This window comes from Vipera berus, assembly GCF_964194415.1.
Source record: "Vipera berus genome assembly, chromosome: 7".
Taxonomy (NCBI): domain Eukaryota; kingdom Metazoa; phylum Chordata; class Lepidosauria; order Squamata; family Viperidae; genus Vipera; species Vipera berus.
In genome coordinates, this window is record NC_138209.1 from 46,128,074 (window position 1) to 46,143,258 (window position 15,185).

The 15,185-nt window shown below is 37.3% G+C and overlaps 1 protein-coding gene across 3 annotated transcripts in view; it reads right to left on the bottom strand.

The window, feature by feature from the left end:
• SNX25 (sorting nexin 25) overlaps nt 1–15,185 on the bottom strand; it is a 62,532-nt gene that overhangs the window by 25,178 nt on the left and 22,169 nt on the right. For all 3 annotated transcript variants that reach the window (XM_081332255.1, XM_081332254.1, XM_081332253.1), the window contains exons 6-7: nt 12,840–12,910; nt 361–551 (exon numbers count right to left, since the gene is read on the bottom strand). In XM_081332255.1, the coding sequence (XP_081188381.1) occupies nt 361–551; nt 12,840–12,910 (262 nt within the window). The remainder of the gene's footprint in view (nt 1–360; nt 552–12,839; nt 12,911–15,185) is intronic.

Here is a 15,185-nt window from a genome sequence, read left to right on the forward strand (position 1 = left end):
ACGCAAACAAGTCCCTTCTGATTATTTTTTTAGACAACGCATGAGCTATAACAATGCAACCTTTTCTCAAATTGATCACTCTTACTGGACGTTTGCATGAAGGAAACATGTCAGAGCACTTTTCAGTGGCAATTGCATGCTTGGTAGAAACTGGACTAAGTGCTGGTTGAGAAAAAAGTGCAGTGCTGACTCCCCCAGTCTAAATGCTTCTAATTTTGTTGAGTATTATAGGGAGGAGGCATAGTGCAATCACCACTTAGCTGCTAAAATTAAAACCCAAATACTCTGCACGTGGCACCTCACTCATTCCCTCTACTCCATATGTCTCAGCCAGCCCCACCTCAAACAAAGCTTTCTTACCTTTTGGCTCTGAGGACCTTCGCTATCCTCAAAAATACCATCTTCTGGTTGGTCATAAGCAGGGCCTCCCAGAAGTCGTATGCGTTTTTCACATTGTTTTTTTGCTACTGTTAGTTGATTAATATATCTTTTCATATTTCTGGCCCTCAAATGATCTGCTTTCATTGCAGCAGTCTCTTTAACCTTGTTCTCTGTAGTAAAATTAAATGTCTGGTATTAAAAAATAAATATAGACTACATTTTAATCCATATAGCAGTAAAATCTACTTAAAATCACAGTGCATGGAATTCTGAATGTCTTACATTATGAAATGCATATTGAAATATTACATACTGCAGTCCATCCATAGAAGTAGGCTGGCTTGGTCACTCAACAGCGAGACACTGGTGAAGTGGGCACAGCAGTGCCTACATTTTCTGCATCTCCTGAGAAAAGTACATCTTCCTTCCCCTGTCCTTACCACTTTCTATAGAGCAGACATGTCAAACACAAGGCCTGGGGGCCGGATTTGACCCGCGAAGTGGTTTCATGTGGCCCGCAAAGCCATCCTGGAAACAGTGAGGGAACGGCCCCCACTGCCTTGGCCCTGGCCCAGAGACCCTCCTTCTGCCAGAGACCCTCAGATCTGTCCCACTCCTGCCCAGGCACCCTTGATGCGAACGATGTAGAGCTGGCCACGCCCACCCAGTAGGCTATACACACTCTAGCCACACCCACCCAGTAGGCCACGTCTACCCTGGCCATACCCACCCGGCCCCCTGAGGGCAACCGCAATGTTGATGCGGCCCTCAATGAAATTGAGTTTGACACCCCTGCTATAGAGGGACGATCAAGAGCATCCTATCATATTGCATTACAGTCTGGTTTGGAAGCATTACTGCTTCAGAGAGGAAGGCACTGCAGAGAGTGGTGAGGATGGCAGAAAAGATTATTGGCAGTTCAGTCCCTTCTATCCCGGACATGGCATATAAGCATTGCTTGAGAGGGTCCGAAGCAGAACATCCAGATTCAGTCACAGTTTTGTTCCATACAGTATCAACCTTGTGAATTCTTAAGCTTCCTCTTTCCGCTATGTATTCAAGATGCACAGTGATTAATGTTTATATGTATTTATATGTAAGGGTATAGGTATATACATATGCATGTATATAGCATGTTTATATGTATGATATGTATGTGTACACTTTTGACAGCAGGCAACAGAATTTCATTTTTAATATGTGCCAGTGTGTCCATAGTAAAAAATGACAATAAAGGTTATCTTACATAAGATAACATAGGTATTTGCTTCTAAATGTGGTCAGTTAGATGGTTTAGCATTTAATTCTATATTCTGGGTTGAGTAAAACTTCCTCAGATTAGGGGAAGCAATGTCAACAATCCTGGTTAATTATCAATGATAAATATGAATTATCTCCAGCAAACAAGCCAAAAAGATTTGTAAGAGTTCTAGTTTTTCTTTATTTTTTGATTTTAATAAAATCCAAATTATGTATCCTAGCTAGTAAAATCTGGAGGAAAAATAGTACATTTTATTAACATTACACCAATGTATTGCTCACAAAAGCATATATGCAAATGTATAATCAATCATTCTCTTCATATATTTTAGTGTAGTCTTTGTGCTCCCAAATGAAGCATCTTTTTTTTAATAATCGCTAATTTCCCTATAATTTACTCTAAAAAAATCCCACAAACCACTTTTTAACATACCAGTGAAAAGGAATGAAAAGATAATAGGTAAAAAACCAAGAAGGCTGCCTCTACAAATAAATTATCTTGACTGTAAATGATGCTTCCATAGCAACTATTCAAAATAGCTGAAGGAAATTGCTGTATATTTGTGCCACTCTAAACCTGAATATTAAAAAAAAATCAGACAAGTAGTTTTTTCCACATAATCATACATAATCGCACTATATCAAACTAAGGTGCAGATTTTATATTTATCAGCAAATAACAATCTTGCTGCATTTAAATATGCATAAAATGATTAATCTTGTCAGATGGAAATATATGTAATTTAAACATTTTAGTTTAGCTGTTGCAAACTTTGAAGCTGAAAAAAACATAAGAGCAAAAGATAGAACTGTTCATTCAAATAACCTTTGTATGCATCAGGTTTGAGGCCACTCAATAATTCTGTTTTTTTAACTCAAATAGCTTAAGACGATATTTTCAGAACAATGAAAATACAGACCTGATCTATATATTACATTGAGAAACCAAACGTAATGCTTAAGGTGATTGGCGAGGCTGGTTAAATAGCATTCAAAATATTAATAAAGTATCATATATATTGTGAAAACTTTTTTTTTCAAATCCTGAATTCCCTCCACCAATTCAGTTATAGTTCCCAGCAAGAACCACAACAAATAATTGCAGACCAGCAATTATCCTCTTTTCATAGCAGTCCATGAAATAATGCAAAATACTGATCACATAGTAGTCAATTAAAATTGCATTAGTTGCTTAATATACAAACTCTCAGGTCAGAGCATAACATTACCACTACCTACAGTATTTGGTAGCAATGGGTAAGAGTTCATAAATATAAATTCCACTGAGTGCTTGCAGTAATACCCCCATGGTTTTTCATCATAACTGATTACAACACCCATGTCACAATCAGTGATTCAAATTTGAATTATCAATGGATTCAGCCATTCCATTACATGTGTGCAACTTAGAAGAATGAACCCTGTATTATAAAATTACAAAAACATTAAATTTTCCAGGTCAACTATCCCTGAAGCAGTTGATCTTCAGTCAAATCTAAAACTGTTTCTCAATCGCAGGGCCTTTAAGATGTGTCAACTTCAACTTTCAGAATTCCCCAGCCAGCATGGAAGCTGAAATCCACACATTTGAGAACTGAGAAGCACTTCTATTTTATTGCTTATTTTATCCTTTTCGACAAATGTTAAGAGAATCCCTAACTCAATTTACAGGAAATAATTTGGGAAGAAAATCTCATCTTCCTATTATTTATTTATTTAGACTTGTATGTTGCCAATCTTGCCTACAGACATTAAATTATGGGACTTATTCCTTTCTCTGAAGAAAGAGAAGACTTTAAAAGGGATTTCTTTATTTTTTTTTCTGCTGGATGGGTGCTTTGGATATTCAGAAACCAGTGACTGGTTGAATCAGAGATCATCCATGGTTGAATGGATAGTTCTTTGCAAGCTTCTCCAGCAAATGAAGCTTTCTAGTGACCACGATGGCTAATAATTGCCACTCACAGTCATTTCAATATGAGATGGGCAGCAAATAAATTTAATAAAATAATAAATAAGCCTCATAAACATAAGCTGAATGCTCAGTCTAAAAAGTGTATACAGTTGAAAAATTGTGTTAATGAACAATGTACATCTCTAATTAGTTCCAGTGAAGTTAAGGAATATATTAAAGAGGGAACTGTACCAATAATCAATAAATGTATTCAACTGTCATACTGTGTTTTTGTGGGACTGTGCCCATCAGGCACAAAGATCCCCAAAGCAGGAAAATAAATTCTGTTTTCCTGCTCTTCTACAATTTCCAAGACACAATTATTTGATTTTTGGCTAACTGAGCTAGTAATAAGGATCGATCAGATTTTTGTTATAAATTAAATTCAATCTGAGTGAAAACCAAGGATTGTTGCATTCTGCAACGCATTCTTGGAGATTTTTAGAATACATGATCACAGTGAAAGGAGCAATGGTTTTGATATCAATTTATCCCATGCAAGTACTAATCAGCTCTGATCATCCTTCTTAGATGCAGAGTTGATACACAGTCAGCTTCTTGCTGTCACCTGTTTAAACAGGAAGGCATAGCATTTCTCTTAATGGTGATTAAATACTACATTTCCCTAAGGGTACCAGTACTGAAGGTTTAGCAGGTTTAATTCTTAATCAGAATTTGAAATTACTTTGGTTTAAAAAACCCTCATTAGGAGAAAACCCAGGTTAGATTTTTAAGCCAGGGAGTAAAGAAGAGAGGGGATACATCAGCCTTATGAGGCAGTCCAGACAAGAAGCACACCTAGAAGTACTAGTTCTAATTTTAGTGTAAGTTTAATTAAGGGAATCCTGCTAGTGTAAAAGGACCTCTCTCCCTCCTCAACTTTATAGTCCAAAAAATGCCTAGGTTCCCTTCTGAGATGTTTGCTTATACCCACATTCTTTTTGTGGACTAAGCTACCCTTGTCTGACTATTGTCTAGTTCAGGGGTAGGCAATGCTGGCTCAGGAATTCTGGGAGTTGACGTCCACGTGTCATAAAAGAGCCAAGGTTGCCTACCCCAGGTCTAGTTCATGGCTCTTCCACCTATCTCCTAAGGTCATTCCTACCACCATTAGAGGGTGCTACAAAAAAAGGAAGGGAGTTAGGTATCAACAGTTAACTTTCAATCATATTATGAAATCAAGTGACTACCGGCATTAGCTCAGTATAGGTTAATCCATGAAAATCATGTGCCAAAAGTTTTAAAAAGGGATGACTTCACGATTATTATTGTCTCTCTGAAAAATACATGCTGGCCTTCCTTAAATTTGTTTCAAAGAAATGAGGAAAATGGTGTAATTAATTACAGAGCTGTGGAAAAAAAATAGAAGAAGTCTGGTAGCACCTTTACCATTTAACAAATTTTATTAAAAGGAATAGGCTTTCGTGAACTGCAGACTTTTAGTTTACATCTTTTCATACAATATGCTAGAAAAGAAGCTACCAGACTGCTAATATGATTCTTCTCTTCCAAATCAGAAATATATGAAACACAAAATATTTAATGATCAAAACATCTTGACTTCAGCTGTTCCAACTTTTCCAGATATGTTCCAACAACAGAACAGGCCATTTGTATGTTAGAGCAGGGGTCCCCAACCTATGGGCCGTGACCTCTTGGCCAGTGGGCCACGGCAATGGCTGGACGGTACAAGCACATGTATGCATGTACTCCCCCCCACCCATACTAGAGCCCGTGACCCCATTTGCGCATGCACGAATGGGGCTGCTAGTGCTGGGTGGATGTGCGCGGCCTGTTTGCACATGCACAAATGAGACTGCTAGCGGGGACAGGTGTGTGAGGCCCGTTTGCCCATGTGCAAATGGGACTGCTAGCGCCAGGTGGGTGTATGCAGCCCGTTTGTGCATGCTAGTGCTGGGCGGGTGTGTTCTACCCCATTTGCGTGGTGTGCACACCAATTTAGAAGCTGCTCTCCTTCCCTTCGAGCCGTGAGCACGGAAAGGTTGGAGACCTCTGTATTAGAACACTTCTGATAAGATTGGAACAGCTCATTCCAAAATCAGATTAATTCTCTTTCCATCTCCCTCTGCCAGCTTAGGTTAAAACCCGTGAAACACTTAATAGGCTTGTTCTACAAATGCAGGGTGCAACTTACAAAATAGGGGATATACACTGCTATAACTCTAATGCATTATTGTCATCCAAAAATCTATTTTTCCTGATAGAAATGATGCAAAAATGGTAAAATATGATAAAATAGCTAAAAAATTCAGAATTAAAATTGGCAATGCTTTGTTACCTAGAACCACCAGTAAGCTTCTTCTGCCTACAGAATTGTGTGTTTTCCCACAACAGCTTAAAAGCTACACATACATTACCTATCCACATGGAAATGTTTAAGGGGCAGAAAGCTGTTTCATATATAATTTAACTTATAATTAACTGAGACACTAACTGATACTACTGTATTTACTCAAACTGAAATCTCTTTTAAGTAGAGGTGGGAACAAACCCTTCTGAAAAAGAATGTTCACTAATGGAGTGTTTGTTCAAATTTTGAAAGAGACGACTAACCTCATGCTGAAAAGTACAGCAAACAGGTACTCCTAGTGGCCCATGACCAAGTAGGTGAAAGAAGAAAGAAATACATGTCTTTAATCACACCTTTCCTTGAAAGCACTTGGCAGGCTGATATGTAAGAATACCACCATTCTTTTAAAGTCTTTCCATTCTCCCTCTTCTTTCTGAATGAGCTTAAAATTAAAACTTTGTGGAATAGCATATATTTATGAGATAAAATTTTTTATTTATTTTTTATTTTAATCCCATTTATATCCCGCCCTTCTCCGAAGACTCAGGGCGGCTTACAATTTAAGCACAAACCAATGTGCTTAGCAATAGCCTTCATTCTATGTATATGCCTGCTTAGGGCTTTCCCACCCCAAGCGGCATTATTACAAAGTCAGCTTATTGCCCCCAACAGTCTGGGTCCTCATTTTACCTACCTCGGAAGGATGGAAGGCTGAGTCAACCTTGAGCCTGGTGGGATGCGAACCTGCACTAATTGCAGGCAGCTGGTGTTACTTAAGGAGGCATTAGCCCACTGCTCCACCAAGGCTCTTAAATGATTGATATTTCATCACATTGTGCTTGTTTCTGATACAATGTCAGTGCATGAGCCTATTATTCAGCTCAAACCTAAAACCAAAATAAGTACTCATTGTAACCACATGTATTATGTCTTATTAGTCCAGAAACACATTAAACCCAATATATCTTATAACCAACTTGCTTCTCCAGTTTCACATGTTTTCCATGTGGACAAAAGGCAGACTGGGCTGATTCCAATCAAAGATAAAGCAAACAATCCTCTAGCAATATCTAGTAATATATAATTAACACTGAATTATGTGAATTATTCTAATCCTTTTCCTCTCCAGACCAAATATAAAATATCCTGCAAGTCACGAAGCATTATTTTAAAAATTGACATACTGATCATTAAAATATATTTAAGTGGAGGGGAGGGGAAATGTTGTGAACTAAGACTGCCATCATACTCTATTCTGGATCCAGCTAACTGTGGTTAGAATTAAAAAGCAGAAGCATTTGCGTGAGGGCCAAGGGAAGACAGAAAGATGAAAGTTGCACAATGCAAGCTTATCTTTTTTATAAGTGCGCTACGCATGACACACTTACTGTATATGAAATGGACAGGGCTTGCAATGTAAATCCAGCAATGCTGTCTTGTCATTCTGATAAAATTCTGAAAGCTTCTGCAGATATTGATGTTTAGAGAGCTGTCACAGTCAAGTTGGTTTCAATAAGAGGTGACTACCTTGAAGAAGTAACAGCACAATCAGCTATCCTGTCACTATCTTCTAGAATCCCCAGAACTAGGTGTCCAAAAGTATAAAGTTATGTTTTCAGAACAGCCAATATGAAGCCTGATTACAGTCAGAGACTAATTTAATAAACAAACCATATTATCTTTCAAAATCCCATTACTTCATCCAAATAAAGCACGTGAAAAGATGTTTCCTCTGCAAAGAAAGACAGCTAGCTCCTGGTTTTTCTTTTTTTAAACTAGAGGAGAATATCCAGGGTGTATGATTTTTCAATAACACCTCTTAATGATTTTATAGAACATTGGAATTGAGGGAAAATTCAATTTCCTGTCAAAGAAAGAGAGATGCACTCAGATTGAAAAGCTACATAGAAAAGCTCTGTGATATTTATGCCATGTCCAGCATTTCATTCTCATCATTGCAAAAATTCAATAAGGATTAGGTGTCAGCTTGTCAGAATGCCATTTTTGGCAGAATGTATAGCCAAGGATATAGGAAAGAAACATCTGAAGCTGAAATCATTTTGCAGAGAAGAGGATTTATCTCTCTTTGGGGGGAAAAAGGAGGGGGGGAGATATATTAGCCTTGGTGGAGCAGTGGGCTAATGCCTCCTTAAGTAACACCAGCTGCCTGCAATTAGTGCAAGTTCGCATCCCACCAGGCTCAAGGTTGACTCAGCCTTCCATCCTTCCGAGGTAGGTAAAATGAGGACCCAGATTGTTGGGGGCAATTAAGCTGACTTTGTAATAATGCCGCTTGGGAGGGGGTGTGAAAGCCCTAATAAGCAGGCATATACATAGAATGAAGGCTACTGCTAAGCTTGTAAGCCGCCCTGAGTCTTCGGAGAAGGGCGGGATATAAATGGAATTAAAATAAATAAATAAATAAAATAAAAAAGGGGCACTTAAGGGAAAGTGTGTAGTAGCAATGCTTACCAGTCATGATGCTGGAGGGCAGAAGGAAAAGAAGCAATTGCCTCTACCCTTATTTTAACTCTCGCCAACTGGTCACAGCAGAACATAGTGGCTGTGCTTACTTTTTTTTCTCCTCTCCTCTCATTTCATCTCTTGTATATTTTTCTTTCAGATTGCAAAGGAAAATATTGTATTTGTAAGTTACTGTCAGAGCCTTTTTGATTCAAGGCTGGAGTAAAAATAATCCAACCATCATTCATACATATTCATGATATTTTTTTTTAAAAAAATTAGTAATGACATTGGAAAAAAATATTTTCTAACTCCAACATAGATCTAGTACCCAAAGTAGAGAATATATGAAGCGGGGCTCTTACTATTACCTGAACTTGGTTGTTGTTACAGATATTTTATTACCCAGCTAGGTAACATTGCCATATCAATCTGTGTATCATATCTCCCATGCCTGTTTCCAATGATGTTATTTAGCCGGGTAATCAAACTTCTGCAGGAAATCCAGAAGCCCAGAAAATGCCAGGAACCCAGCATGACTATTTGTGGTGATCTCATATCAGAGTTACTACTAATGTTTAATAGGTAGTGCCACTCATGAAAGAATTAGTCTTGCTGTTTTTTCCTGGAGGATTATCATCAGCCCCACTAAGACCTTTGGGTAGCTGGAATATTGAAAGAAATGAGCCATCCACTTAAGACCCACTCCCACCAAGACCACTGAAATCACACAAACTCCCTGCAGACAAATACTAGATTAACCTCTACCTTACACTGCACCCAAAACAGCAGCATTATTCAACAGCAATAAAAGAAATTACACCTCAAGCACTTCAGCTAGTTTTGTCAACACAATTAGTTCTGCCATATTTTAAAGACAGTCTGCTAAATGATGTATAGCAAAGGGTCAAGGCATAGCATAACAACATTAAAGTTATACAAGCAGTTTCAGCACAACGTGAGGAATTAGGATCAGATTAGTTATTTTGAACCTATCCTATATTTGAGTTCCAAAGATATAATCAGATCAGAGAGGCCTGGAGGTTAAATGTGCCTACATTTATACTGCATCAGTGATATTTTTCCTCTATAGTTTTTTATCCATTGAAATAAACAATCAAACCCCAAAAATATGGAGGGAACCCCAAAATACTAATTTTGGGATTATATTATGCCCAATTAGTTTTATTGCCTTGAATGAAAAGTATAAATCATTTCAAATAAAGTACCAATCTTTGTGCAGGCTGACTTTTGTATATAGGATATGGAATAGCTGCTTCCTTTAAAACCCGCTGCATTAACCCTAGAGATTCCTAAAAATGTACTGTAGGTGTTTTAGTTTGCCCCCCCAAAAAATTGAAAACCTCTTCTAGAAAAAATAAAGTTGCTGCAGTATTCTGCTTGCAAATTTGATCAAGACTTTAACTAGGAAGTAACTAAAGCAAAATTTCTGGGTACCACTGATACAAATGCCTGATAGAAATGGGACCATAACGCACCATAGGTAAAGGTTCCCCCGCACATGCGTGCTAGTCGTTTCTGACTCTAGGGGCCGGCGCTTATCTCCGTTTCAAAGCCGAAGAGCCAGCGCTTGTCCGAGGACGTCTCCGTGGTCATGTGGCCGGCATGACTAGACGCCAAAGGCGCACGGAGCGCTGTTACCTTCCCACTGTAGTGGTCCCTATTTTTCTACTTGCATTTTGATGTGCTTTCGAACTGCTAGGTTGGCAGAAGCTGGGACAAGTAACAGGCGCTCACTCTGCTACGCGGCACTTGGGATTCAACCCGCCAAACTGCCGACCTTCTGATCGACAAGCTCAGCGTCCTAACCCACTGAGCCACCGCGTCCCTTTTATAACGCACCATAGTCTTCCTCTATTAAGTCTTTCTCTACTTATCTACCCATTCAGATACTTTGCAAAAGGGAAGCAACAAAGAACCCAATCTGTTCACAGTAAACCCTGTAAGCTTTTCTTCCAAAGCATTTGGAAACATATTTCTAAAATTCAGCTGAAAGAGATGTTAAAAAGTGTTCTGCCTTTGTGGAAACCAAGTGATGCAGATGTCCAATAACATAATAAGATTTTGTCTGTGTTTTCTCTCTTTTACAAAACAATAGCTATCAGCAGAGAAGTCACTCTGTTCCACTATAATCTGAAAAAAAATACACATTTCAACAGTCTTTTTCTAGGGAACTACACAAAATTGGCCATTTAAAAATGTTCAGAACAACAAAGGTCCTCAAAATTGAACAAATAATTATTTTACTATTCAAGCTTCAAGACCTCCATTGTTAATTTTAGGTTTGTTTGTTTGTTTGTTTAAAAAAAAAGAAATAAAGCACACAAGGATCTATTTATACTACCAGCTAAGACAGACATATTTATTTTTAGCTTCCAGTTTCTGCAGCTTCTGTTTATTATTATATGACATTTTAGTAAATTAATTCACATATCCTTCATACTTCTACATTGATCTTATTTTTATAAATAGTGTTCCTCTAAGAACACGAACAATAACCTGAATAACTCATCAAAATAGAAAATAAAATTATGCACATTTAATAAATGCAAGTATGCATACATAAGAGGGAAACAGATCTTTTTCCAAAAAGATAAACTGGACAAATAGAGGTTTCTTAGAAGGGAAATATTTTTCTTAAAGATCAAAAGGCAATCAAGGCAACAGAACCTACATCAAGTAGAAATACAGTAAGAGAAGCAAAATACACAACTCTTATTAAGAGTACTGGGATTGTAAATGAAAGTGGTTTCTTTGCTTCTGCAGAATTTAAAAAGTCTAAGACAGGCATTATTTTAATTATCCAGCATTGTTCTTATGATGAAAGTGCTTCACTTAACTGGACCTGAATCTTTTAAAACTTGACATCAAAGCACACATGGCATAACAACAACAACAACTTCTTATCTATTGCCCGATTCTCAATAGATTTGGATGTCTTTAATTGCTTAAAACAATCAATAAAATATTTAGAATGATTAAAAACTATAGAAGCACACCTAATTTTTAAAAAGTAGGCACTGAAACAAGTATTAAAAAATTCATTAGACACATAGCATCATATAGTCTATACAAAATACTTTTTTATTTAAGTTTTATTTTGAAAATACCTGTGGTGCCTTAAGAAAAGCTGTTTTTGAGGAGCATGTTACAACACTCTAAAATCAGAAACTTCTGAAACAAAGAAAGCAATCAAATAAAAGTAGCAGTCTGAAAAAAAGTTCCTCAAACTGCAAAATATTTAAAAATCACTAACTGAAAAAAGAAAATAAAGCATGTTTGTCTGGTGCTCAATTAAAGATAAATCTGCCCCCCTGTAATCCTCCTGAGGATGTTCCAAGGTAGGGGTCCCCAACCCCTAGTCCATGGACCAGCATCTGGCTGCGGCATGCCAGAAACCAGGTTGCACAAACAAGAGAAGCCCCATCCACAGGCTGCAGGCAACACACGAAACCACGCCTCCTCCAGTCCGCGGAAAAGCCTCTCTCTACGGAACCAGTCTTTGGTGCCCCAAAGGTTCCAGAGCACATACAGATCACACATAATTGCAAATATCAACTATAGTTAGCATTCCCAAGACAGTGCAACTGTAATAAATGCATGCCTGTTGCCAAAAGCCTAAATTTTGACCATGTGACCGTAAGTATGAAAACTGGTCATAAGTCAGTCATTGTAACTTTGAAGAGTCAGTAAACGAATGGTTGTAAATCAAGGATTACCTGTAATAAATTACAAGACTCTGACTTAAAAAGGAAAAAAATGGTTTTCTGCTGTGTCCAGATCAAACTTTAAACTGCCAGAATGAAGATACCTTCATGGCTTTGTTGTTGGTCAAAGTAAGTTATTATTGGTACGTTTCTGGTAGTAGCCAACATACCAGCAAATGAGCTGGGCTCTGTGTCTCTCCACATTCACATAGCATGTTGTATGGCTAAGAGCTTCCACTTCAGCATATCGGTTCTACACTTAGGCACTTCAACCCTCATCCAGTTCAGGTTCTCCAAGTAGTATAAAGGAGATTGGATCCTTCAATCATATATTCCTTTAATGTTATTAATTTCTAAGTGGTCTCCTTCTTCCATCTTTTTATTCGATTTTGTTCTTGCGTACCCTCAAGAATGTTTGTTCTTGCCATAAAGCTTTTCCTATGTCTGAGTCTGACTGAACTGTTGATTCCGCACAATATATCAATATTTTTAAAATCCTCACTGGTTTGAAAAGTCAGCTGCACGCAATATATTTTGTTATTTTGAGGAAAACATTCCAGAAATCCTTAGACTTATTTTTTTAGTAGTTGTCTGATTCCTATAGTACTGGATGCTTTGTGAAATCCATACCGTCATATAGAATTTTACAACTACAAATGGTCAGTCACTGCCATTTCTGCACAAATGATTATAAGCACAATTTAGCAATTATGTTTAAATGTGTCGTAAAAAAACAACTTACCTTTTTGGCGTTTCATTTGGGGGATGTTGCTGATAGTGGTTGCTTGAACTATTTCCACCATAATCTGATACCTGAATTCAAAAAGAAGAAAAGGCCAAGTTGCTGACATAATCTTCTGTAAACTCAGTATTACATTTTCCAGAAATAATGAAAACTAGGGTTTTTCAGGGAATAAGACTGAGATATTGGTTTTATGCAATATCAAGGATAAGAAATCTGGGCTTTGCTCTGATGAATTCCTTAAAAAGATACTCATGTTTCTTAAACCAATACACCGTTAATTATATAAGAAGGTATCTTTTTTTGTAAATTGCTTTGATAATGTGTGTGTGTGTGTGTGTGTGTGTGTGTGTGTGTGTAAAACAGATTGTTTATTATTGTGACACAGTCTTTCTCTCTCATACATAGACACCATCAAAACATTTAAAACTACTAAGAAATACTATAGATAAATCCACTTTATGTATCTGATATTAAGCTGATGCCTCTAATAAAGCCTCTAATGAAGCCTCAAATAAAATGAGTTAGTCTTGAAAGTGCACACAGGCTTCACTTTTTTAAAAAAAATTGTTGCAGTCTTCTTGCTCTTGCAAATTATTTCACAGGTCACTCATAAATATTTTCAGTTCTACAACCACAAAAATGCATCACCCACATCAGTATGTTATTTTTATAGTTTTAAAACATATAATAATATGCAGTTTCTCTTTGTAAGCTGGATCTAAGTAAGTTGCATAAAACTCAATTAGAGTAATAGTTTATAATATTCAGATTTCCACTTAAATTCAGATTCCTTCAAGTCAGTTGGGTCTATTCTATGGCTGCCACCCTATCTACCACCTGGCTCACTTGCTACAGGACTGGCTGGAGAAATATGGCAGCTCTAAGGAAGTAGGAAGGGCTTCTACAACTTCCAAAATCAAAGCTGAAAGTGCCCCACTGCACTGCAAATGCAGTCTTAAGACAGTGTCCTCCCAACAATGCTCTCATTAGTGCCAACTTCAAATCATGACACATCTCACCGATTCATCTACATCCAATCTTTCCAACACTGCTGCCAAATCTTCCATCAGCCTGCTCCCCCATCTTCCCAGAAACATTATGAAACCTAAATTTAACAGACGTAGGATGTTCTGCAGGGGGTATCTGGACTCAAATTTTATCCACTGCCTGTAAAGTTGATAAATATAGGACTATTAATATATTAATATAAATGCAAACTCTGTCTGTGCAGGAGGGTTTGGTATCACTTGGAATAATTCTAAAACACAAGTAGTCCTTGCTTAATGACCAGTCTCTTGGTGATCGTTCCAAGACAAAGACAGACCCAAAAATTACTTACATCCTGATTCTGCAACTTCCAAAAACTGCACACACACACCCTGCACTCAGATGACTGCAGTTTTGGTGCTTGGCAACCACTTCACCTTTATGCTTGGTTGCAGTGTTTCAAGATCAATGACCACAATTTATAATGTATTTGTTTTTTGGGTTTTTTGCTGGTATCCCAATTTTTTCCAGCCAGTTTTTAACGAAAGTGCTAAAATAATGTATGGATTTGCTTAATGAACATTGCAAAAAAGTCATAAAATCAGGTCCTGTCACTTGGATGCTTCTACTTATGACCATCATGACTGATAAAAATTCCAGGCTCCATTACAGTAGTACGTTGAGGACTAATTGTAAACTTAAAAAAAAAACAAATTATTTTATCAGAACATTGCTAAAATGTTTGAAGATTTTATTCTGGGGGAATAAACAGTTAAGCCAACCCTATATTATACATCTGGACTGACAGCCTTAGTTTCTCCTGAGTTAAGTTTCTCAGAAAAAAGACTACTAAGATGTCATCTGTCAATGATCAAAGACTGTTTTTTTTAGTAGAATAAACTGGAAAACATAACCTGAAATATATGCAATATAGATAGTGGACTTAGAAAGTGGATGGGATAGAACCTTGAGAATAGTCTAGAAATTCTGTCAAATTATAAGTCTGGTTGGGAAAAATAGAACAGCTCTAAGAGTATAAGTAATGAAAATTGCCAGTATACACTAAAATTAAATCCCATAACCAGAATTCTGGCATAATATAGAAATCTATCAAAACCCTACAAACATTTGTCAGTATATTTTATCAAGAGAAACAGTGTATAAAGCCAGTATTTATGTTGTTAAACAACGTAACCACAGCTAGTGCTAGTTCATATGAAACAGCTGGTTAATGTGCATATGTACACTTTAGCTAAAAATAAAATCTGTGGAGTTTATCTGCAGAGATGAGAACTGCCAAGGTTATACTGCTCTTTCCCACAACTGCCATGTGCCTCAAAAAGGTATTCTGGCAAG